Raw genomic sequence first — 26,956 nt, forward strand, 5'->3', positions numbered from 1 at the left:
TTTAAGTCCTTACCAAGCCAAAGATATGTGTATGGATTTTAGAGAGAGAGGAAGGGGGGAGAGAGAGAGAGAAAGAAAGAGAAACATCAATCAGTTGTCTCCCATATGCTCCCCTACTGGGGATGGAACCTGCAACCTAGGTATGTGCCCTGACTGGGAATCAAATCTCCAACCCTTTGGTACATGAGGACAATGCTCCAGCCGTCTGAGCCACCCGGCCAGGGCAGTAGCTTGAGTTTTTGTATTGATAAGTACCTTGTAAGAATTTATGTTTTTCACTTTATCAGAATTCATAGTTTTCATCTATTTTAGTTGCAAGGTAGTATGGTGATGGACAAACCTTGGATTAGGAGTAAAAAGACAGAGAGGTTTGTGATCTCGTTTTAACTACTCTTACCCTTTGGATCTTGGGCAAGGAACTAAACCTCCCTTGGCTTCTTTTTTCTCCTCTGTAAAATAGGGGAAAGAATGCCTGTCCTATTTACCTCATGAGGTTGCTTATAAGAATCAGATAAAATGTGAAAAACACCTTAATGCACTGTGATACAGAAATATGTTATTTTTTCATAAGCCACAGTGTGGCTTTTTCATTTGTAATTTATTAATTGAGATCACCAGTTTCTGTTGCTGTAAAAATTAAGTGAGTCAATGCATGCAAAATACTCAGAATAATGCCCAACATGGTAATATTGCTGTGTAATACCATAAGCATTACAATGTTCATATCATAAATATAATGCTATGTGTCAGGTGGTAGTAGTACCTAAGCTATCACTTCAAGATAAATACACCTTGTTTGGCTATGTTGGTATATTACTTACATGGCTCCCAAGTTGTGCAATAATAAAAGTAGAATTACAGAATTAGACTTGGAAAGGCCTTAAGAGATCACGTGGTCCAATATCTTTGTATTGTGTGCATGGCAGCCTACAAAGGTTCATCTCATATTATCTCATTTAAGCATTATAGAAACTCATTCTGAAGTAGATAGGGTAGTAATTATTATCCATATTCTACCAATGATGAAACTGAGTCTCAAGGAAGTTAAATAATGTGCCCAGAGGCATTTATCACCAGGGTAGTGGACTCAAACTAAGATGCCCAAGTTTCTAATTCAGTGCTTTTTCCCTACCATGCTGCCTCACTAATACACCACAGCACTTTAAATGCCTCTGTAGTGCAGTGTTTAAAGGAAATAAATAGTTTTACTTAAGGAGAAAAAAATGTGTCATCAAAGGTTTTTTTTTATTTGTGCATATATAGGATGTTTATTTGGATATACTGTGTGCAGTATCTTTTCTAAAAGTTTTTATTTATTTATTTTAGAGGGGGGGAAGTGAGGGAGAGAGAGGGGGAGAGAAACATCAATGTGTGGTTGCCTCTCACATGCCCACTACTGGGGACCTGGCCTGCAACCCAGGCATGTGCCCTCCCTGACTGGGAATCAGATGGATGACCCTTTGGTTCACAGGCCAGTGCTCAATCCACTGAGCCACACCAGCCAGGGTTGTGTACAGCACCTTTAATTTCAATAATGTGTTACTTTGTGTAGTTCATATTTATGATGTATTGATTGTGGTTGTTAATTTACCTTGTTACTTTACCTTGAATATTTTTCTAGAGCTTCAGGATTAAAAATATTTTTCCTGATAAATTTATTCTGTCAAATCCATTTGTGTTTCAAGAGCTCATAACTTATCTTTTTATCCATTTTTTCTTTCTTGTAGTTTAGAAATATTACCTGCTATTGTTTAATTGCATTTATGTAGCCTAAAATCAGCAGTATAACTTTCCAGTATTTGCATTTTACATAGTAATTTACTACATCTGCAATAATAAATTCAAAAGCATTTGTGTCTAGCTCTTTTGTTGTTTTTTATCATAATTTATAAATAATCTTTTGGATTCTCAGAAAGAGTATTTTGAGATGTACAAGTTAAAAAACAAGGATAAAAGGATAAAGGGAGTAAAATTACTTCATGCCATCTGGATTTCAGGTGTGTGTTTGATTTTGACTGGCTGAAATGTAATTTAATAATACTCTCCTAAAATTGAAACACTATACAAGTATGTAGTATACCAAACAAAAGCTCTCCAATCCTCTCATTTTCCATCTGATCCTCTCTTTGTCTCTAATGTAGCCACTTATTTGGCATATATTTATGTAGAACTTTTTTCCATGTATGCAAAACCATTTTACTTTAAAGCTTAAGCATGAAAGTCCTTAGTGTGGATTGTATGCACTGCATCATGAGTTTTTAATTTCTGAAAAAGAACATGCTCTTCTGAGTGCATTTGCAGTAAGCAGAGGTTGTCTTTTAAAAGTGGTTTTTAAATGAGAATTCTACCTGAGTATAAAAATTATCTTTCACTGACAACCTTGAACCCTGCAAGAGTGAGGCAGTGGTTAATATTGTTTTGGTTTGGATTTTTTTCTTTGCTTGTTTTTAGTCATCTACAAATAGGAGTATGGTTAAATGGACTGCTTTTGAGTTGATAAGCCTACTTTAGAGAACAGATCTGACACTCATACTTTCCTAAGCCTTGGTTTCCTTATTTGCAAAATGGGGAAAACTGAAACAGCCTATATGGCAGGGTTGTTTAATAATAAATAAAATACTGAAAAAAAGTACTTACTACAGTGCCTGCTATATATACTGGTATCATTCCTAATGATAAATATTTAAGTCTTTTAAAATATATCTTTATCTTAGGTTACATTTTATTATACACCTCTAAAGTCACACATGTTTTCAAATTCTAAATCCACACTGAGCCAGAACAGCTGGCTGCTACGTAGTTTACATTCTAAATATGTATTGGTAGATACCATTAGCCAAATTGAAAAAATAATAGAAAAGGAGAGGAGCTCTCTAGGAACAGTGCCCCTCTGCACTTTCTGAGGAACATATCTTGGCCCTGGCAAGGTGTCTTGGTTGGTTGGAGCATTGTCTTGTGCACTGATAGGTTGCAGGTTTAGGTAGCAGGTTCGATCTCCATCAGGGCATGTGCAGGAAGCAACTGATTGATATTTCTCTCTGGCATGAATGTTTCTTTCTCTCTCTCTAAAATTAATGTAAATATCCTTGGTTGAGAATAAAACATGTATCTTGTTTTTACATGTGGTAGCTTAATAATTAAAATTTTGGTATCGGCATGTGACTTTTTTACTGAGTAATATTTTTATTTTATTTTTCAATATTTTTAAATTATATTTCATTGATTATTGCTATTACAGTTGTCCCTATTTTCTCCCCTTTGGCCCTTCCACCCAGCACCCCCAACTTCTTCAGGCAATCCCCACACCACTGTTCATGTCCATGGGTATCTATCATACAAGTACTTTGGCTACTCCATTTCCTACACTGTACTTTACATCCCCATGGCTATTCTGCAACTACCCATTTTTATTTCTTAATCCCCTGATCTCTTCACCTGTTCCCCCACACCCCATCTGGCAGCCATCAAAATGCTCTTCGTATCAATGATTCTGTCTCTGTTCTTGTTTGCTTAGTTTATTTTTTAGATTCAGTTGTTGATAGATATGTATTTATTGCCATTTTACTGTTCATAGTTCTGATCTTTTTCTTAAATAAGTCCTTTAAATATGTCTTAACATTTCATATAATAATGGCTTGGTGATGAGGAACAACTTTAGTTTTTTCTTCTCTGGGATCTCTTTATGTGCCCTTCAATTCTAAATGATAGCTTTGCTGGGTAGAGCAATATTGACTGTGGTTCCCTGCTTTTCAAGTCTTTGAGTATTTCTCGCCAATCTTTGTCTAGCCTGCAAAGTTTCTTTTGAAAAATTACTGACAGTCTTGTGGGGACTCCCCTGTAGGTAACTAAGTGCTTTTCTCTTGCTGCTTTTAGATTCTCTATCTTTAACCTTTGGCACTTTAATGTGTCTTGGAGTGGGCCTCTTTGCATTCATCTTGTTTGTAACTCTCTCTGTGCTTCCTGGACTTGCATGTCGAGTTCGTTCACTGGTTAGGGAAGTTTTCCTTCATTATTTTTTCAAACAGTTTTCCAATTTTTTGCTCTTTCTATTCTTCTTCTGGCACCCGTATGATACAAATGTTGGAATGCTTGAAGTCATCCCACAGGCTTCTTAACACTATCCTTGTATTCTTGGATTCTTTTCTCTTATTCTGATTGGTTGTTTTTGGCTTCCTTGTGTTTCAAATCATTGATTTGATTCTCAGCTTCATCCACTCTACTGTTGTTGCCCAGTAATTTGTTCTTTATTTCCATTAGTGTATCCTTCATTTCTGACTGGATCTTTTTTATACTGTTGAGGTCCTCACTAAATTCCTTGAGCATCCTTATAACCGGGGTTTTGAACTCTGCATCTTATAGATTGCTTATCGCTAGTTCATTTAGCTTTTTCTGGAGTTTTGATGTATTCTTTCATTTGGGCCATGGTTCTTTGTCTCCACATTTTGAGAGCCTCCCTGAGTTTGTGTCTATGTATTAGATAGAGCTGCTATGACTCCCTGTCTTGGTATCGTGGCCTAATGTAGTAGGTCTCCTGTAGGGTCCAGTTGCACAGCCTCCCCTATCACCCAAGCTGGGTGATCAAGGTGTGCCCCCTCTGTTTGTGGGCTGAGGACACCCTTCTCTTGTAGTTGAGCCTTGGTTGCTGTTGGCAGGTTGTTGGGAAGGATTTTCCCAGGCCAGTCAGCTGCAAGGCCTAGCTGTGACCACTGACCACCAACTTCCATCCTCTGTGGAAGATCAGCTGTGCAGGCATAGGGTGGTGGTGCTCTGATATGGTCTGTAGCTGTCCAGTGGGTGGGCAGGCTTTGGGGTTTCCTGGGTGGTGCGGGCCAAGGTCTGCCCCTACCTGTGTTCTTCCCAGGACCACTGTGCCTGAGCTATATAAAGCAATCTGAGATGGCTGCTACTTGTGCTAGACTTGGAGATTCCCAGGCAAAGCCAAGCTATGAATCTAGGCTGGCGGTTGCTGGTGCCAGTCCTGGGGCCACTTAGCAAGAGTTCAGGGGCTTGGGACTCACTGAGGCTGGCTGTTGCTTGTTTGAGAGAATTTAGGAAGCTGTGAAGCATGAGCCAAGACCAGCCATTAATATGGAAAAGCTGCTTGGGTGAGACCTTAAGATGGAATCCCTGGGGATCTTTACGGTGGAGCAAACAGTGTTACCCAGGTTGATGGAGTCTCAGATATGGTATTTACCTGCCAGCTCTGTCAGTCTGTGGGGAGAGGGTTCTGAAAAAGGACAATGGCCACTGCCTACCTTCTGTTTGGAAGAAAGCTGCCACCCCCCAGCTCTCACCTTTGATGCCAGATTCTTCCATTGCTCCCTGTATGCCACTGGTGCCTTTAAAGCTGTTACTCTGGTGCTGGAGCACAGAGGGAGCCTGAGTGGGTATGAGCAAATCCATGTGCAGGTTCTTTAAACAAAAATGCTTGGATCTCTAGAAGTTTCTTCCACTGGCTCAATCCCTGCTGGGTTTTGTATCAGAAGTTGTGGGGACTTATCTTTCTGGCACTGGAACCCTGGGTGCCAGGAAGTCCTGGTGGGGGTCTGGGGCTCCTCACTCCCAAGATAACCCTCCCAAATTTTTATCTACCACATGTGTGTATGGATCAGCCTGTTCTGCATCTCTGCCCCTCCTCCCAGTCTGGATGGATGTGGTTTCTTTAATTTTGTAGTTGTCATACTTCAACTCAACTCAATTTCTGATGGTTCTGAGTGATGATTGTTTTATAATTTAGTTGTAATTTTGATGTGGTTGTGTGAGGAGGCAAGACTTGTTTACCTCTGCTGCCATCTTGACCAGGATTCCCTGTAATAATGTAAAATAATGCAGTTATTTTCCTCATGTTCTCAGCCTTTGTATGAATATGAATAGCTTTGTAGTATTTTTATTTTTAAACAGGTTTTTAAAAGATTTCATTTATTTTTAGAGAAAGGAGGAGGGAGAGAGAAAGGGAAACATCAGTGTGTGGTTGCCTCTTGCGCATCCCCTACTGGGGACCTGGCCTCCAACCCAGGCATGTGCCCTGACTGGGAATCAAATCAGCAGCCCTTTAGTTTGCAGGCTGATGCTCAATCCACTGAGCCATACCAGCCAGGGCTGTGGAGTGTTTTTAAATCATCTACCATTCTTGGAGGTGGCTACATACTTCTGTATTGTTTCAATTTTCATGCATGGAAATATAACATTTATTTATTTATTATCCTCACCAGAGGACATGCATAGAGAGAGGGAAAGGAAGGGGGAGAGAAACATTGGTGTGAGAAAAACATCAATTGGTTGTTTCTCATACATGCCCCAATCAGGGAATGAACCCACAATCTAGGCATGTGCCCTGACTGGGAATCAAACCTGTGACATTTTGATTTATGGGACAATGCTGCAACTAAGCCATGCCAACCAGGGCTATATTTATTCTTAATATAAATGTCTAGCTATTATCTTTGAGGCAAGCCTAGTCCATACTTCAATTCTTATTAAAATAATTTGTGTCTATTAATTACAGGAACTCATGTTTGGTTAGCTTTTTATGAAGTAAATCTTAAATAATGAACCTTCTATTAATTATTTTTTTATTGAGAGATAACCACAAGACTGGAAGGAAATAGTTCTTCCATCTCAGTATATAGGTTATTATCCATTGTAAAATATGTTTGCTTAATTAAACAGTCAATGGTTATAGGAGAGCAGTTAGATTCCTAGCAGAGATGGATAGCTATTCTAGATTGTATTCTATGTAAGTTTGTTTAACTTGTCACTCTGTTGCTGTTTTTAAGCTTAGTGTATTATGTTATTTATTGCTCCTCTTTTTATTAAAGTATAGTTGACATATTAGTTTAAGGTCTACACAACATAATGATTTGGCATTTGTACACCTTATGAAATGATCACCACAATGAGTCTAGTTACCATCTATCACCATACAGAGTTGTATTATTGACTGTGTTTCCTGTACTATATATTACACCCCGTGGCATATTTTATAACTGGATGTTTGTACCTCTTAATTCCCTTCACCTTTTTCATCATTCCTCAACCCCTCTTCCCTCTGACAACTATCAGTTTCTCTGTAGGAGTCTGTTTCTGTTTTGTTTATTCATTTGTTTTACTTTGAAGTTCTACATATAAGTGAAAACGTACGGCATTTGTCTTTCTCTGACTTACTTCGCTTAGCATAATGCCCTTTAGGTCCATCCATATTGTCACAAATGGCTAGATTTCATTCTCTTTATGGTTGATTAATATTCCATTGTGTGTATTTGCATATCACATCTTTATCCATTCATCTGTTGATGAACATCTAGGTTGTTTCAAAAGGAGACATACAGATGGCTAACAGACACATGAAAAGATGCTCAACATCACTAATCATTAGATCAGTGATTTTCAACTGGTGTGCTACAAGAATTTTTAAAACATGCAGTATCTGACTATTTAGTCAGGGTCACTGACCTCTTTTCCCTTAGATCATCAAATTTAAAAAATGACTACAGCAAACATAACAATAGCCATCTAGTGTGAATGAATCAAAATTATACCTTTTTTGGCAAAAAATATTTTTTGGTGTGCTGCAGAATTGTAATAATTAGTTTATGTGTGTCATGAGATGAAAAAGTTGAAAATCACTGCATTAGGGAAATACAAATTAAAACCACAATGAGATATCACCTCATAGTTGTCAGAATGGCTATCATCAAAAAGACAACAAATCCATGTTGGTGAGGATGTGGAGAAAGGCAACCTTCCTGCAGTGTTGGGGAGAATAAAGATTGCTGCAGCCACTATGGAAGAGAGTATAGAGGTTCCTCAAAAAATTTAAAATGTACCTACCATATGACCTAGTAATTTCACTTCTGGGTGTTTATCCAAAGAAAATGAAAACACTAATTTGGAAAGATACATGAACACCTGTGTTCACTATAGCATTACTTACAATGGACAAGATATGGAAACAACCTAGGTATCCATTGATAGATGAATATATTACTCCTCTCTTTACTGGATTATTAATAATTTCCAACTACAAATTCTTAGGCCTTGATAGGGTTAATCTTAATTAAGCCCTTTTTACTATATGTAAAAAGTATTGTAAAATAATTTAGGTTTCATTGTCTGCCTTTCCACAAATTCTTAGTTTTTGATATATTTTGAGTATCTTATGTTAGGTATTTTTACTAGATGTAAAAGAGTTAATTTAGATTTTATTGCTTTATCAGTTTTTGAAAAGTCTCATTAATGTATTTTGTTTCTTTAAACATGTGGTTTGAAAAATAAGATGCAGCCAATTAGGCCAATGGCCAGAGTTCATCATCATGGTGGGAATTTAATATTTGTCTTATTTCTGTCATTGTTAAATTAGAAAAGTTTCTAGATTTCCTCCCTTACTATGTGTAATTCTTTATTTTTATACTCTTTGTATTGTTTATCCTTATTTTAATCCTCTTTATTCTAGTATTCTCACCCTCATTTCTACTCCTCCTTTTGTCCCAAATATAATCTTCTTTGCCTTGACAGTTTCTTAAATCCTGTATTTCCCAAAGCATCAATCTTCACCTTCTATAGTTTTACATTTCATTTGCTACATGTTTATATTGGGTTGGCCAAAACCATTTTTTCTGTAAGGTAATTCTAGTAGTGCTTACTTGTCTTTAACTTCATTTAAAACAATTTTACTATATTGTATTGTGATAGCTGTCATATCAGTGTGCATTTAAAAAAACTTAACCAAAATTTATGAATTTTTGTGTAGCCATTTTAATATTGAAGTTGGAAGAAAATATGTGACATTTTTGGCATATTATGCTTTATTATTTCAAGAAAGGTAAAAACACAACTGAAACAAAAAAAAAGATTTGTGCAGTGTATCTAGAAGGTGCTGTGACTGATCAAATGTGTCAGAAGTGGTTTGCAAAGTTGTGTGCTGGAACTTTCTCACTGAACGGTGCTCTATGGTTGGATAGACCAATTGAAGTTGATAGTGATAAATCAAGACATTAATTGAGAACAGTCAGTGTTATACCATGTGGGAGATGACAAATATACTCAAAATATCCAGATCAAGCATTGAAAATCATTTGTACCAGCTTGGTTATGTTAATTGCTTTGATGTTTGGATTCCACATAAGTGGGAAAAAAAAAGTCTTGACAGTATTTCTGCATGTAATTTTCCACTTAAATGTAAGGAAAATGTTCCATTTTTAATACAAATTGTGGCAGGTGATGAAAAGTGGTTACTTCACAATAATGGGGAATGGAATAGATTGTGAGGCAAGTGAAATGAATCACAACCAACCACACCAAAAGCTAGTCTTAAAGAAGGTGATGTTGCCCTGGCTAGTGTGACTCAGTGGATTGAATGCCGTCCTGCGAACCAAAGGGTCACCGCTTCGATTCCTAGTCAGGGCACATGCCTGGGTTGTTGGACAGGTCCCCAGTTGGGGGTGTGTGAGAGGCAACCACACATTGATGTTTCTCTCCCTCTCTTTCCCCTTCCCTTCCTCTCTCTCTAAAAATAAATATATAAAGTCTTTGTTTTTTTAAAAAAAGAAGGTGATATTGTATATATGGTAGAATTGGAATGGAGTTGTCTATTATGAGCTCCTTCCAGAAAACCAAATGAATTCCAACAAGTACTGCTCCCAATCAGATCAGCTAAAAGCAGCACTCCATGAGAAGCACTCGGAATTAGTCAATAGAAAACACATAATCTTCCATCAGGATAATGCAAGACCGCATGTTTATTGATGATCAGGCAAAAACTGTTAGAGGTGGCTGGGAAGTTCTGATTCATCTGCTGTGTTCCCCAGGCATTACACCTTCAGATTTCCATTTATTTCAGTCTTTACAAAATTCTCTCAATGGAAAAAATTTTAGTTCCCTGGAGGACTTCTAAAGGCACCTGGAACAGTTCTTTGCTCAAAAAGATAAAAAGTTTTGGGAAGATAGAATTATGAAGTTACCTGAAAAATGGCAGAAGGTAGTGGAACAAAATGGTGACTATGTTGTTTAATAAAGTTATTGATGAAAGTGAAAAATGTACCTTTTGACTGCAGTTTCAACATGAGTCTCAGCTTCCCACCTTCCTCTCTGAACAACATGAGCTTCAGCACATGCTCCAGCTCCTCCACAAGCTACCAGTCCCTGGGTTTGGTGCACTTGCCCAGCCACCGGGTCTGGCCGGCCAGCAGTGCATCCAACGTCTATGCAGGCACAGGGTCCCAGGCTCCTCGATCTCAGTGTCCCACTTCACCAGTGTGCAGGGCAGCTGGGGATCTGGGGGCCTGGCTGCAGGGATGGCCAGGGGTCTGATGGGCATAGGGGACGTCCAGAGTGAGAAGGAGACCATGCAATGCCTAAATGACTGCTTGGCCTCCTACCTGGAGAGAGTGAGAAGCATGGAGGCTGATAATCGGAGACTGGAGACTAAAATCTTGAAACACCTAGAGAAGAAGGGAACCCATGTCAGAGAGTGGGGGCATTATTTCAAGACCATATGGTCCTGAGGTTTCAGATCTTTGCAAATTCCATGGACAGTGCCCGCATCATTCTGCTGATTGACAATGCCTATCTTGCTGCTGATGACTTCAGAGTCAAGTATGAGACGGAGTTGGCCATGGGCCAGTCTGGAGGATGACATCAATGGGCTTCAAAAGGTCACTGATGATGCCAGTATCACTTGGCTGCAGCTGGAGGCAGAGATCAAGGCTCTCAAGGAGGAGCTGCTTTTCATGAAGGAGAATCACGAGGAGGAAGTAAATGGTTCACAAAACTAGATTGCCAACTCTGGGTTGCCTATGTAGTTGGATGCCCCCAAATCTCAGGACCTCAGCAAAATCATGGTGAACATCCAGGCCCAGTATGATGAGCTGGCTCAGAAGAACTGCGAGGAGCTAGACAAGCACTGGTCCCATCAGATTGAAGAGAACACTGCATTGGTCATCTCGCAGACCGCTGAGATAGGCGCTGCTTAGACTACACTCGTGGAGCTGAGACATATGGTCCATTCTTTGGAGATTAACCTGGCCTCAATGAGAAATCTGAAAGTCAGTATGGAGAGAACAGCCTGAGGGAAGTGGAGATGCGCTATGCCATGGAGATGGAACAACTCAATGGGATCCTGCTGTATCTGGAGTCAGAGCTGGCCCAGACCTGGGCAGAGGGGCAGTGCCAGTTCTTAGGAGTATGAGGCCCTGTTGAACAGTAAGGTCAAGCTGGAGGCTGAGATTGCCACCTACTGCAGCCTACTGGAAGAAGGGGAAGACTTCAATCTTGCTGATGTCCTGGATAAGAGCCACTCTTTACAAACCTTCCAAAAGACCATGACCCACAAGACTGTGGACGGCAGAATGGTGTCTGAGGTCAACACCACCAAAGTTTTGAGGCATTAAAGGCAGCAGAAGTGGGGCATCCCTTGGCAGGGCAGAAAGCCAATAAAAAGTTCAGAGTTCATTGAAAAAGAAAAGAAAAACGTACCTTTTATTTTTACTTTAAAACCAAATTAACTTTTTGGCCAACTCAGTATTTTCTTTTCCAAGCAAACACATTTTTGATGTGAAGTGTAGAATTTGGAGCAGAGGGAGTAGAATTTGGAGGAATAAAGGTCAAAACCTTGGTACAGTGTTCTTATTTTATACTTGAATACCTTCAAAAAGGACTTAAGATAGCATTTTTACCAGTAATCATTTTGAGCTTAAGTGAAAAGATAATTTTTTCAGAGACTTGTAGCCCTGGCTGGTGTGGCTCAGTGGATTGAGTGCTGGCCTGTGAACCAAAAGGTCACTGGTTTGATTCCCAGTCAGGACACATGCCTGGGTTGCAGGCTAGGGCACCCATTGGGGGGCATGTGAGAAGCAACCACACAGTGTTTCTCTCCATCTCTTTGTCCTTCCCTTCCATCCTCTAAAAATTAAAACAAACAAACAAACAAATAAATAAAAGAGACTTGTATAATTATAATCTGTTTCATATAAATAGTTCCTGGTGAACTGAGGTTAGTTTTGTAGTAATTATACTAGATCAAACTTCCAGGGATTTCCGTAGTTTTAGTGAAATGTAAAATAATTAGTAAATTTCTAAAAGGGCATTTCAAAGGTTTTCTGTAAAAGTTTATTTTATTGATTATGCTATTATAGTTGTCTCATTTTTCCCCTTTGTTCCCCTCCACCCTGCCCTCCACCAGCATTCCCTACCCCCTTAGTTCATGTCCATGGGTCCTACTTATAAGTTCTTTGGCTTTTCCATTTCCTATACTATTCTTAACCTCCCCCTGTCTATTTTGTACCTACCAATTATACTTTTTATTTCCTGTACCTTTTCCCTCATTACCCCCTTGTCCTCCCCACTGATAACCCTCCATGTGATCTCCATTTTTGTGATTCTGTTCTTGTTCTAGTTGTTTGCTTTGTTTTTTTTGTTTTTGTTTTACATTTAGTTGCTGATAGTTGTGAGTTTGTTGTCATTTTATTGTTCATAGTTTTGGTCATCTTTTTCTTAGATAAGTCCCTTTAACATGTCATATAATAAGGGCTTGGTGGTGATAAACTCCTTTAACTTGACCTTATCTGGGAAGTACTTTATCTGCCCTTCCATTCTAAATGAGACCTTTGCTGCATAGAGTAATCTTGGATGTAGGTCCTTGCATTTCACGACTTTGAATACTTTTTTCCAGCCCCTTCTTGCCTGCAAGGTTTCTTTTGAGAAATCAGCTGATAGTCTTATGGGCACTCCTTTGTAGGCAACTCTCCTTTTCTCTTGCTGCTTTAAAATTCTCTTCTAATCTTTAATCTTGGGTCATGTAATTATAATGTGCCTTGGTGTGTGCTTCCTTGGGTCCAACTTCCTTGGGACTCTGAGTTTCCTGGACTTCCTGGAAGTGTATTTCCTTTGCCAGATTGGGGAACTTGGCTTTTATTATTTTTTCAAGTAAGTTTTCAATTTCTTGTACTTCCTCTTCTGGCACCCCTACGATTCAGATGTTGGAATGTTTAAAGTTGTCTTGGAAGTTCCTGAGCCTCTCCTCATTTTTTAAATTCTTGTTTCTTCATTCTGTTCTGGTTGAATGTTTACTTCTTCCTTCTGGTCCAAATCATTGATTTGAGTCCCGGTTTACTTCCCTTCACTGTTGGTTCCCTGTATATTTTTCTTTATTTCACTTGTCATATTCTTCACTTTTTCCTCTATTTTGTGACCATACTCAACCATTTCTGTGAGCATCCTGATTACCAGAGTTTTGAACTCTGCATCATGATAGGTTGGGTATCTCTTCATCACTTAGTTCTTTTTCTGGAGTTTTGATCTGTTCTTTCATTTAGGTCATATTTCTTTGTCTTGGTGCACCAGTCTGGGTGAATGTTTCCTCTTTAACTCCTTGGTTGTCGGACTTCCATACAGTTTAATTTTCTGGAAGTTCTGGTTGTTTTTTGTTTTTAAATTTGTTGTTGTCCTTCTTTTTGGTTGTGCAAGGAGGCAACATGTATCTACCTACATATGCCTCCATCTTGGCCAGACGTCTCAGAGAACTTGAAGTAAAATAGAACTTATTTCAAACTCCTAAGTAGTGGTTTATCTTGCTTATTCATATTTCTATCCCAGCACCCAAAAGGATGCAGAGTACTTAGTAAACATTCAATCCTTATTGAATCAATGACTGCTTATTGTATGCAAAGCTGGACAGAAGTCATGGGCATATAGAAATCACTTAGTTCTTATCCCTAAGGTGCTTATATTGTAGTAGGTTCATGAAATTAATCAGTAGCTTGTAACTAGCAGTTTTTGAAGAAATAGAATAGAAAATATCAGAGTACGTCACACATAGAAATGATTAAATGTAGTTTCATGAAGATTTTTTTTCAATTACATAGATTTATTTTATGTACAATGGATTAATGACACATAATGTATTTTGTACTGTGGCTCCTCAAAAATATTTAGAAGCCAGTGTTTCAGGCACACATGACTGCCCCAAACAAACCTTGCTTAAAAGTGAGGAGAGCGTTTAGGTCACTGGGTATATAGAAGATTATAAACAGACATGTGACTAAAATGGTAAGATTAGGCTTTGAATGTCATGCTAAAGTAAAAAAATGTGGTGTGTGAGGGGAAATTAAAAGGGTTTTATTGGGCAAGGTAAGTGTTTAAGCATTTTGAGTACTTAGTATATTTACCTGATTCAAAGCCCAAAAAGTATTATAGAATGTGTAGTGAAAAGTTCCACTTCTACCCCATCCTCCAACTTCCACTTAGTTTCCCTTTCCACCAACATTATTAGGTGGGGGGGTATCTTTCCAGAGATGCTTTATGTATGTAAAAACAACTGTGTGTGTTTTTAATTCATTTTCTTTTTTTTACGTAAATGATAGTAGGCCATGAACCATACTACAATGTTCAGTTCTTTGTATTTTTTATACCTATTAGGGAATTTCTCCATATGGTACTTGAAGAGATTGATGGAAGGTTGTTGAGGAAGGGAATTTACTAGATCTGGTCTATATGTTAGGCATTCAAGGCTAAATTAGAGAAGCAAAGTGTTCTCTTCCAAATTGACTTTAAATTTCACTTTAGATTTTCCTGCTTTTCTTGCCTCTAACATCTTAAACCATCTTCCAGCTAAATACAGGTGAGGCTGTATGCATATAAGGCCCCACTTACTTTTTTGTTTCTCACTGATTCCACTTGCTTTCTATCCATTTCCTTCTGGGTCTTCTCAGACTTCACTTCTTTACCTCTGCTCAGGAAGCCTTTTCTAACTTGCCCCTGCCCTAAAAACTGGATTAGGGGCCTCATCTCTATGCTTATCCCCATCACAGCACTTAGCACAGTGTATTGTAGTTGTATATTTTCTGGCCAGTTTTCTCCTTACACTATAAAAGCCTCTTCTATATGCAGGACATGTTGCTACTTATACATATGTTAGGGTTTTTTTTTTAGTATTTACTATATTCACCTGGTTCAAAACCCAAACAGTATTAAAGAACATAAAGAGATTTGAGTACATGGTCTCTTTCTGTCACTAAGGAGCATTGGGAGATGGGATATATATATACATAAAGGCATATAGTATTGGCTTAGTGACAAGTCAGTATGGTATGATTGGTGATAGGGCCAGGTGAGTCACTTTGTTGGTGAGGCATTTAAGGAGAGTTTTATTGGGACAAGTAGCACCTAGATGAGTGGTAAGGGAATATGGTATCTTATGTGGGAAGGTAAATAGATATTTGTGTTAAACTGAACTACTATATGGGAAAAAGAGGAACACATCACAAGGGAATGAAGTACTGGAAGTGGGAAATGTGGAGAAGATGAAGTAGGAAGACAGCTGAATCTAAGCAGAGAAATGAGGAGTGCTGAGAAAATGTGTCGTTCAAAAGGAACATCTAGATACAATGGGAAGACTACTATAGGAGGAAGGGGGGAGTCCACAGAGGACTCTCCCCAATATGGATATAAAGGAACATGAATAAATAAGACATCCTTCAGGCATTTTTGGCCTAATCCAAGGCCCCATGGAAAGTAGCTAGTGGAGACACAGCCTCCTTATTCCTCCTTAGCTGCAGGATCTGGTGTTTCCTGGTGATGTGTAGTAACTCCTTTCCCCCAATGGCGTAAGTGGTTTTCTTTAAGCTTTCTTTTCATTTGCTAATTCATTTATTGGACCTGCATGCTGGCAATATGACTTGCAACTGCATATTTATAAAATTCCACTCCAACCAACAGAACTTGGATGCTCCCTTAGAGTCGATTTTAATGGAATTTTTGCCTTCTGTTGTGGTAAGAAAGGAATCCTGGTGTTATACTTAAGTCATTATTGGAATTGTAGATTATATTAGAGCTCATCTAAAGAGTTTTACCATAGCTATTGTTTTAAACTTGAAAGTCTTTTGATATACATAACAAGAAACTCACTGACATCTGAACTTTGTCCTTTTAGGATCTAAGTATAAAAAGACCAATTTAATTATTAGAATGAAGTAAAAATATAGCCATTTCTTTTGTAATTAATGTTTATTCAGTTGCTCAAATTTTATTTTTTTAAATATTTTATTTATTTTTTTAGAGAGAAGGGAAGAGAGAGAGAAAGATGGAGAGAAATATCAATGTGTGGTTGCCTTTCATGTGCCCCTCCGCTGGGGACCCAGCCCACAACCCAGGCATGTGCCCTGACTGGGAATCGAACCAGAACCTGGGAATCGGTTCTCTGTGAACCTTTGGTTCACAGGCCGGTGCTCAATCCACTGAGTCACACCAGTCAGGGCCCAGTTGCTCAAATTTTAAAACCTATATTTATTGAAATATTTTTAAATTAAAATGTTGGAGAAAAATTTTTAGTATACTTACCATAATACTGCTAGCAGTAATTTCTGCATTGTTCTATTCAGGCAAACCAAAGTATAAATAAATGTTTATTAAATGGTGGTCAGACTGCCCCAACCCTTCTAATAAACAATTGGTGAAATTATTTTTTAAGCTCAAAATGGTTCTGAAAACGATGGATATTTTAAAGACCAAGAGAGCATTTATATGTAGCAATTGTTTTAAGTCAAATGTCTTCATGGGGGGAACTTGGATTGATTCCCCCTATTTTTAAGCTCTACAGCCATAATCAATATATTAATTTGTGTTTTTAGGTACAATGCATTGGTTATGAAAAATTCACCACCACATTGATATTGTTGTTTTACTTTTTTTTAATGGACGCACAACCCTTTCTAATAAGCTTATGTGGAGAAATATCAAAATAATAAGAACTTTATGGAAATAATTGAGAACCTTCCCCCATTCTTTCCTTAATCAAGTATGTGTTTAATCTTACAGGCTGTAGAAAATCTCTGTTCTTACAAGATTTCTGCAAACTTATACAAACAGCTGAGACAGATTTGTGAAGATCACATCAAAGCACAAATTCATCAGTTCAGAGAATATCCTTTTAAAAACAAAACATCTTGTATTTTATCTTCATCTCTCTTCCTATCCCTCACTATTTAGTCCAGCTTGAAATGGAATACCTGTGTTTTTAGATTTGTTATTTTGCTTCTAGAGAAAGAAGAAACAAGTTTTTGATTTTTCAGCTTTAATTGGGGCCTAAATCTACTTTGTGGTATTAGTGTAAATATACTGTCCTTACATCTTTACCCTTTTTGCCCTAATAAATTTCCATTTGAGGAAAGATAATCTTCTAAGGAAATAATAAACTGAAGACACAATTATGTCTACGACTTGTTTTTAAAGGTATTTTTAGTGAGATCTAATTTCTTTATAATTTAAGAAATGGCATTTGTCCTATAATTAAGTGCTATCTAGTTTCATTTATTAGGTAGGGTATTCCATATTTAAGACAAATGTGTTCTTACATTGCATACCTATATTACTTGTACTAAGCACTTTTAAATATCCTTGACATACATCCCATGGATTCATTGGATAGTGTTCTTTTTCTAAAGAAGATTGATAGATGCTGGCAGAACCACTGTAGACAAATGGTAAGCTGAAAAAAGCTAAATATTGTAGTTAAATAAATTTCTTTAAATACAGGAATGTTAGTTTTAAAGGCTTTGCCATAGGGGCCTGCCTCAACATCTGCTCTTGTTCTGAGTTGGAAACTAATTTTGATTTAGTTTTCTGTTTCAAAATTATAAGTTACAAGTAAACAAGCATTTTAGAATGAGTTGCACCTCAGGATCATTTTTATTTTTGTCACACTTAACCAAAAAATATTTATCTCATAAAAACATTACTTGCTGTCAGTCTTGATGGATATCCTATGCAAAAGTAGATTACCTGTGAATATGCCTAATGGTCTTGTATTTTAACTTACATCACTTTTTACTTTTTCCCCAATCTGGTATTATTTTATATCTTATGTTCTGCAAATTCAAAATCTTAAAACCCATTCCCCCTCCCCAAACCCCATGAGTATAATTTAAGGCAGCTTTACCCTGCATACTGTTGCTGAGGAAGCAGCACATGCATGTCCCCTTGATTACCTGTTTGTTTGTTTTTTTTATTTTCAGTCACTTCTCAAGTTGCAAAGAAGTCATAGGGCCATTTTAAGTTTCCCTTTTCTGGAAACTACAACAAGGATTAAGACAATAGTGTAGTTTAATAAAAATGGTGTGGGCATATTCTCAGATAGATCTGTTTATCTGTATGTTTGATCCTAAATCGTCTAGAATATATTCAAGCAAATCCTGAAATTTTATTCTTATTTTATTGAGAGCAAATATTTCAGCTTCACAAAACATAAAAACTGCTTTATTTCTTTTTTTTATATTGGCAGATCATGATCAGGAGCATTTTTTTGTTTCTGGATAGAACTTATGTTCTTCAGAATTCAATGCTACCCTCCATTTGGTAAGGATGCTAGAAAAAAATATGAAAAGATTTGTTACAAATCATAGTTGAATCTTAATTACACTAATTGAAGAGAGTAAGTGATACTGTGAATATTCTCCTAAAAACTCACATTTGGCTTCTAAACTTGTATTTTTACCAGTTTTACCTTCTTAATTATGTTTTACCTATGCTAATATTGGAAACAGCTAACATTCCCTGAGCCCATAATACTTTCTGAAGAAGTATTTTTTTAAGGGAATTAAAGGTTGCTCTGAATTCTTTATTAGTGTGTATTATTTGTTGCTGATCAAGTGTTTGGTCATTATCTTTGAACATTATTATTATTATGAAAATTCCATGTATAAATGAAAATAGAATGGTATTGTGTAATGAGCTTTTCCCCAGTCATGCACCTAGCATCTGCCTACAGTAATTCTCAGAGTTTGCTGATTTTTGAGTCCTAAAGCCAGATAACAAGTGACCAATTAAGCCTTCATTATAATTTTGAACTAATTTTGTCTCTTAATTTGACCAAGGAAGAAATTTATCAAAGAAGATCTCAAAACTTAGTTATGGAAAAAAGACAGGAGTTTAGCTTTAGTTCTCATTAAAGGCAAAACTAGTTTCTCATATATTTTAGTTTAATAGTGTTATTTAAAATTAAATGTGTGGATTTTATCCATTTAGAATTGCTGCTTCAAAGCCTGAAGCCCTGATTAACATGTGATGAGAAGTTAAGTACAACTCTCCAGAAGTGGTATCATTGTTAATTTAGATATATATATATATATATATATTTTTTTTTTTTAATTTTAGGGACATGGGACTGGAGTTATTTAGGGCCCACATTATAAGTGATCAGAAAGTCCAAAATAAGACCATTGATGGCATTCTTCTGTTGATTGAGAGGGAAAGGAATGGTGAAGCAATTGATAGAAGTTTACTCCGAAGCCTCTTAAGCATGCTCTCTGATTTGCAAGTAAGTTAACTAGTCCACTTACTATAGCGCTGATTGCTGTCCCTATTTTGATGTGTAAAAACCAAATCCATGGTGCTCTTCACATAGAGGACATTCAATAAATACTTAATGAATAAATGAACTCCTTTATCTTGTTTTCCCCTCCCAGATTTATCAGGATTCTTTTGAACAACGATTTTTGGAAGAAACTAACCGGCTTTATGCAGCCGAAGGCCAAAAATTAATGCAGGAAAGAGAGGTATTTAAAAATCATGATTAATAAATCCACTGTGCCTCACAATTAGATCATACTTATAGAACGTAAGCTCCCCTTTTCATTTATCTTCCCAACATTGTGATGCTTTTCTCTCACTTAGGTGCTCCTTTCTTTTCTCTCTTCTTAAAGGCCAAAATTCTGGATCATAAACTCTACCTATAATTTTACATATGAGTCAACCCTGTCGCATTTGACAGGGCTGCTCCCAGGATCTTTTGGACTTGACATTTTCTGAATGATTTATGGGGAGGAAAACAATAATATAAAAAAACTATCTTTGTAGGTTCCTGAATATCTTCATCATGTTAACAAACGTCTAGAAGAAGAAGCAGACAGACTTATTACTTACTTAGATCAGACCACCCAGTAAGTATGACATGCTCTGCCTGATAGCCTTAACCTGTGTTGTTGTTGACTCACTTAAGGCACTTTAGGCATCCCTAAACATGTTAGTAACTAATTTCAGGTGTGATGTTTTTAACAGTTGTTTTCATGATGCAAACTTCAAATTGTTATCTTCCTTAGTTAATTAGATTTGATTAAGGATATGATTACTGGTTGTGTGTGTGTGCTTAGTATTAAAACAGATGTTATCTTTGAAATCTTCAGGCCGATTAAAATTTAGTGGGTATTCATAGGACAAACTGTTTCTGTGCTTCCTTAAATATTACCAAGCAAGGAGTTCCTGTAAACAGCATAGATAATTTCTGTACCTTTCAAATAAAAGCAGAGAAACTTGGAAAAACCCAGCCACAGCAAGACCTTGGAAATAGTTATTTCATAATGTAAATCAGGTTTTGAAATATGCAGTCTATTCCTTCTTTTAGACATAGAGTAACTCTGAGTACTGATAAATTTATACATAGGATAGAAATATTACAATGGACATAAAATGAGTTATTTGATTTTTCTTGCCCAGAAGAGGCTTTAAATTTTTAGCAAAGTCGAAACTCAATAATTCTAAACTTTTTTTCCTTGTAGGAAGTCATTAATTGCTACTGTAGAAAAACAACTTCTAGGTGAACACTTAACAGCAATTCTTCAGAAAGGTAATTGGCAATTTATAAATCAGATTACTTTTAACATGGTAGCAACAAACAGAAACAAATTTAAAGATTGCCCTTTTAAAAGCTTGATAGCATATGGTGGCTGCATTTCTGAATATGGACACAACCCCTTTTTCCTATTCATCACAGTAAACTTTCAAGAGGTGCCTCTTTCCTTAACTTAAAGGTACAGGAACTGAGATGAAAGGGGTCTACCAATACTGGTAAAAAAAATAGTGGGAATTTGGCAATTCTTGACTTAATTTGTAACATACAGTAAGGAAAGGCATTCCTTTTTGCATGAAAGTGTTTTTGTTCATAGCATATAAAACCAAGCACTTCTACCAAGCACTGCTAAGTTATCTTAGAGTATTATACTCTGCATTTGCTTTGGCAGTGCCACAGATAGGCAAAAGTCTTACTTTTCTCTCCGACCATCTTTTTTTTTTTTTTTGTATGAAGTATATATTTTTGAACTTTCATGCAGTTACACTTATTTCATTCTGAAAATCAAATACATTAGAACCTCATTTAAACTTGGCCTATTAATGTATGGTTTTGTTACACTACAGGTCATATACAATACTCTGAAATACAGCTGTATACTAATGCCAGATGTAATACATATACTGCACATATGATGTATTTTTAATGTGCATTTATGTAAACCAGTTTTTATAAATTGGTTTATACGTCTGATCTACTATGCTGAATGCCATAAGCCATTACACAATTACTTTTATTTTTATTTAGGCTAACGTTTCATTTGGAAAGGAGATCGTCTATTTGGATTTAAATCAGAGCAAATCTCTATATTAAAGTTTACAGACTAGTCATAGCTCAGAACAGTATTGCAATAATAGTTTAACTTAATTTTCATTAAAATATCTGATATTTCCCTAACTGGTATGGATCAGTTGATTGGGCTTTGTTCCTCAAAGTGAAAGGTTGTCAGTTCGATTCCCAGTCAGGGCACATGCCTGGGTTGTAGGTTTGGTCCCTGGTTGGGGCACATATGAGAGGCAACCATTCGATGTTTCTGTCTTGTATCAGTGTTTCTCTCCCTCATCCTCCCTCCCTCCCCTTCTCTCTAAAAATAAATAAATAAAACCTTTTTAAGAAGATAATACAATATTAAAATAAAATATCTGATGTTTTTGTTTGCATTTTTCAAAATGTTTCAAATTTCAGGTTTAAATAACCTTCTTGATGAAAACCGAATTCAAGATTTATCTCTTCTGTATCAGCTCTTCAGTAGAGTTCGAGGTGGAGTTCAGGTTCTCTTGCAACAGTGGATAGAGTATATTAAGGTATTAACAATTACTCTGTGATCTTTTTTTCTCTGCCATGGCTTCTAATCTATACACCTAGAGTGAATATCAACAAGCATTTCTTATTTGTTAGAGCCAATTTTTTTTTTAAGTAATGGGAGTTTTGAGAGCAGTCAGCATGAGAATGATAGCTGTGTGGCAGATCAGCAATAAAACATTTACCTTCTTGATATCTGCCATGATTTCTTAGCTCCAATGATTATAGCAGTGAATATGAAAAGAGGGCTTTTTAGGACCCTAAATTTATTTCCTTTCTAAATCTTACTCTGAAGCCAGATTGTCATTTAAAAAAAAAAACAACAACTTAAAGGTGACTTCTTTAAAAGTAGGGAAAAGAGCCTGGAGACTTAATAATCATGCCCAATTATGATACTGTATACCCAATGGTCATCCCCTATTTCATGATACAAACGAATGATGTCAGTCTGGATGTTTTATAACTTCATTTTTTTTATTTTCCTCACTTCAAAAACAGCTTTATGTCCTAGCTGGTGTGTGGCTCAGTGGGTTGAACACTGGCCTGCAAAATGAAAGGTTGCCAGTTCGATTCCCAGTCAGGGCACTTGCCTGGGTTGCAGGCCAGGTCCCTGGTTGTGAGCCTGCAAGAAGCAACAAATTGATGTTTCTCTTCCTTCCTTTCTCCCTCCTTCACCTCTCTCTGAAAAATAAAATCTTTTTAAAAAAGCAGCTTTGTTTATACCTACTTAAAATATGATTTTGGGATTGTTTTCACTGTGGATAATTCAGTTCTAGTAAAAAGTGGCAATTTTTGTTGTTTAGGCATTTGGCAGCACTATTGTAATTAATCCTGAAAAAGATAAAACCATGGTTCAGGAATTGCTGGATTTTAAAGATAAGGTTGACCATATAATAGATATCTGTTTTCTGAAGAATGAAAAATTTATCAACGCCATGAAAGAAGCATTTGAAACATTCATTAACAAGAGACCAAACAAACCTGCTGAACTTATAGGTATTTTTCCAGTTATTTAATGTTCTTCTTTTATTCATAAAACTTCAGGTTGTAGTGTATTAACAGCATTTATTTGTTGTTGTTTAGCTGGTAGTTTCTAAGAACCTGGATGTAAGGAGTTAAGTCCTTGAAGTAAAAGAATGGCTCAGAGACAACCTGTTAGACATAATGTTCTTTCATTATAAGACAGTACATTGGGCCCTATTTGCTTTTATTTATAATATGCTTAAGATCTGTTTCATAAGCCCACAGCAATTTAGAGGTGAAGCTGTTTTTAGAGGCCCACAGTTAGGGGTACAAGAAAGGAGAGCAGAAACTATAGTTGCCAGTGAGAAAAGGAAAATGTCCAAGACAAAAACAAACCTCATAATCGGGGCCCATTTGGTATAAGGGTGTGGTATACTGTAGTGCTTCTCAGGTTTTCTTCCCACCCCGGTACCACTTAATGTCAGAAGAGGAGGTACTCTGAGAAAGTCTGGGGTCCTCTGCAAAAAAGATGAAATTTCATTGGTCTACTACTTTTACTTAGAATTTTTTGCAAATTTTGCCTCCAACTCTGTAATGTATCTGGTTTGTTTTAATAAAAACATAGTGTTTAAATTGCCTACCATCATTGTAAAATAGACACTCCTAGTGGAAAGTACAGTAGATCTGGAGCCAGAACACTTGGGTTTGAATTAAGGCTGTGGTATTTATGAACTCTGACATTGTTTTTAAAAATACACGTATACCTCTGAAGCATTGAAAAACTCTATATCATATTCCTGTAATACCCAGTACCTTATGGATACCCATGATCACTAAACAACAAACTTTCCCCCCATTTTAGCTAAATATGTAGATTCAAAACTTCGTGCTGGCAACAAGGAAGCTACGGATGAAGAACTTGAAAAAATGTTGGATAAAATTATGATCATATTTAGATTTATCTATGGTAAGTTTATTTTTGTTTTAAAGCAAAGCACTCAACAGAGAAACAAGTATAATCAGCCTGGAGGGAGTATTATTTCGGAATTAATGTAAAATTCTGTTGGGGATATTTAAAATTCTATGAAGTTCCTTGCATTTAATTCATTGGCATACTTGAGGAATGTTATTTAATTTCCCTGTGTTTTGAGTTTTCCATTATTAGGAGCCTTGATTTTTGGGACTTGTTTTAATTTAGAGTATTGATGCTGAAGCTTACTAATTGACTAAAGCTTTTCTAAAAAAAAGTCAATACAGTCTTAATTCTTTGTAGGAAAGAGCTTTTGAAATGTCTAATACAAATGTCTACCTCTAATGTTTCTTGCATTTAACGAACTTGGATAAAATGTATAAATTTAAATAACTTGGAGTAATGGTGTGATTTATTAAATACTTCAAAGCAATTTGGTCAGAACTTTTTATTGAAATATGAGAGTTGTATTTTATTATTTAACATAGGCAAGGATGTTTTTGAGGCCTTCTATAAGAAAGATTTAGCCAAACGTCTGTTAGTTGGGAAGAGTGCATCTGTAGATGCTGAAAAATCAATGCTGTCCAAACTTAAACATGGTATGTTTGTCATTTTATCTGTTCATTTTTTCTTTGATTTCTAGGGGGAAATGTTAGCATAATTTTTACTGTTTTGTCATTTATTCTGTGTTCATATGATGAAAATGTAAATTTAGTAAGCTCATGAGTTTCCCAATCTGTTGTTGGAAACATACAGAGAGCTGTTGCAGTTTTTTAAAAATAAAACATTGTTCTTGTTTTTATTACTTGTATAAAAATTTCCCATTTATTTTATGCCTAAATAGGAGATAGAGTCACTACAGGATTAAAGAGTTTAATTCTCAGTTAGTGGGGCATGCCCTTTGGGTAGGGATTTTTTATTCTTATGAATAGTTATAGATCCTGTTTCATGCTAAAGCGAGTTTTATATTCACATTTTCAATTTTAAATTCTTTGCTTTTAACAACTTTGAAATATTACAAATATATAAACATTTTAATAGAATGTGGAGCTGCTTTCACCAGCAAACTTGAAGGAATGTTTAAAGACATGGAACTTTCTAAAGACATCATGATTCAGTTCAAACAGGTAAAAGTGAGTTAAAATCTTACTAAATTCCTTGAACTTAAATATATTTAGTTATTTATTTGCTGTGGTTTGTACTGAAAAGGATAAATAGAAACATGTTTCGTTGTAAATATTTCATAGCAACTTAAACAATATTCATAGTAGAGAAAAAAATCACCAATGAAATATATGTGACCTACTTCAGTATTCTCAGTGTACACTCAAGATAACACCAAAATAGTAATAAAATGTATTGAGCTGAAGTCAGGACTAGAAAAGCTGCAGCTGGATAGTGAGAACAAGACTTTCTCCAGCATCTAATAATCACTGTTGATGATTCTCATGTTCAAAGCTTGCAATGGAGAGGGAGAAGTGACAGAGTGGTTGTGTAAGGCCTTTGGGGACATTGGGAATGAAAAACTAGAGCCATAGTTTCACAGATGTTGTTAGAAGTGGTTTTGAAATACGTAAGAACATAGGTATAGTGACAGCAAATTAGATTTTCCTCTCTTGGAGTTTTAATAATGATGTCTTTACCACTAACTATATCACTACAGTGGAAAGTGAGAGTTGAAGACTCAAAAGAAAGATCAGGGTCAGTAGGATCGTGCGTCCTACAGTAGTTACAGAATAGGGTTTATCTGCTTTGCCCTTTCCCCTTTTTCTTCCTTCCCCACTTCAGGTCATCCCCTGCAAACAGGCAGTGGAGCAAGTGAGAAACCGGAGACTTGGGCTGGCTGGTGGGGTGAGGAATGGGGGTTGCTGCAAGGTGTTCCAAGCCACTCAGGGGTCTCCGAAGGTGGGGACTGCTGGTGGTATGGGGAAAACAATGGAAAGACAGTCTATAACTTCCCAGCTGTATGTGCGAAACTACTTTAGTTGATAATGCCTCTAATGAGGTCATATGATCCTTGTGTGCTGTTGTAACAAAATGTTAACCAATGCACTTTTGTAGTGCATTTAACATAGGCTTCATTTATAATCCTTTAATAGTTGTCTTTTATTTTAGAGATGATCAGTATTTGCATGGAATTTTAATGGGGAACTTATGGAATGGGTTGTTATCATGACATGACATGTATGAACTTTTCATTTTAAGATCTCAGTATGTGTGTTTGATCTTAATTGTAGTATATGCAGAACCAGAATGTACCTGGGAATATTGAATTAACTGTGAATATCCTGACAATGGGTTATTGGCCAACATATGTGCCTATGGAAGTGCATTTACCACCAGAGGTAAGAGTTGCTACTTAGGACTTAAGTTTTAAGCATAGAAATACATAACACTTCTATTTTGCTTGTTATTGAAAAATAGATACTTTTTTAAAACTTTGTGTCAGTAAGCACACCAAGTACCAATTGTTTTAATATTTTGCTCTATTTATATTACTTTTATATCAGTGTTCCCCAACCTTTTTGGCACCAGGGACCCATTTCGTGGAAGACGATTTTTTCATGGATGGGATGGGGGATGATTTCAGGATGATTCAAGTGCATTACATTTATTGTGCATTTTACTTTTATTATTATCACATTGTAATATATAATGAAATAATTATACAACTCACCATAATGCAGAATCAGTGGGAGCCCTGAGCTTGCTTTCCTGCAACTAAATGGTCCTATCTGGGGGTGATGGGAGACAGTGACACCCTATGTGTGTTGCTTATGTCCAGTCTACTCTCTAATCTCGTTTTGGTTGCTGTCACTGCAGAAAACCCTGCTTCACAAAGATAGGAAGTTAGAAATGGAAGCAGGCTTTTCAGTGCTTTTGTGTCAGTCTCAGGATATTCCTCGTTGACTTTAATCCAGAACAAATGGAGATGAAGCTTCACTCGCTCACCCGCTGCTCACCTCCTGCTGTGCTGCCTGGTTCCTAACTGGCCACAAATCTGTACCAGTCCATTGCCCAGGGGACCCTGTCTTACATGAATATTAGAGCATAGCTAAAGGTGCCAAGTTTTGGGGTTCAGGGCCAATTTCCTTGAGTCTTTTTTC

The 26,956-nt window shown here is 36.7% G+C and overlaps 1 protein-coding gene across 12 annotated transcripts in view; it reads left to right on the forward strand.

Moving 5' to 3' along the window:
- CUL4B (cullin 4B) overlaps window positions 1–26,956 on the forward strand; it is a 55,784-nt gene that overhangs the window by 17,280 nt on the left and 11,548 nt on the right. For 3 of the 12 annotated variants that reach the window (XM_045852203.1, XM_045852204.1, XM_045852213.1), the window contains 14 exons: window positions 16,810–16,913; window positions 17,405–17,474; window positions 18,272–18,345; window positions 19,144–19,306; window positions 19,455–19,544; window positions 19,846–19,928; window positions 20,544–20,611; window positions 21,800–21,918; window positions 22,720–22,912; window positions 23,742–23,846; window positions 24,338–24,448; window positions 24,891–24,976; window positions 25,638–25,754; window positions 26,087–26,194. In XM_045852203.1, coding sequence (XP_045708159.1) covers window positions 16,810–16,913; window positions 17,405–17,474; window positions 18,272–18,345; window positions 19,144–19,306; window positions 19,455–19,544; window positions 19,846–19,928; window positions 20,544–20,611; window positions 21,800–21,918; window positions 22,720–22,912; window positions 23,742–23,846; window positions 24,338–24,448; window positions 24,891–24,976; window positions 25,638–25,754; window positions 26,087–26,194 — 1,491 coding nt within the window. Of the gene's footprint in view, window positions 1–16,809; window positions 16,914–17,404; window positions 17,475–18,271; window positions 18,346–19,143; window positions 19,307–19,454; window positions 19,545–19,845; window positions 19,929–20,543; window positions 20,612–21,799; window positions 21,919–22,719; window positions 22,913–23,741; window positions 23,847–24,337; window positions 24,449–24,890; window positions 24,983–25,637; window positions 25,755–26,086; window positions 26,195–26,956 lie in introns of all 12 variants that reach the window. The other 9 variants (XM_045852208.1, XM_045852210.1, XM_045852214.1 and 6 more) reach the window with 6 other exon arrangements.

The sequence above is a fragment of the Phyllostomus hastatus genome, unplaced genomic scaffold, assembly GCF_019186645.2.
Source record: "Phyllostomus hastatus isolate PE091 unplaced genomic scaffold, TTU_PhHast_1.1 phas_contig_90, whole genome shotgun sequence".
Lineage (NCBI taxonomy): Eukaryota > Metazoa > Chordata > Mammalia > Chiroptera > Phyllostomidae > Phyllostomus > Phyllostomus hastatus.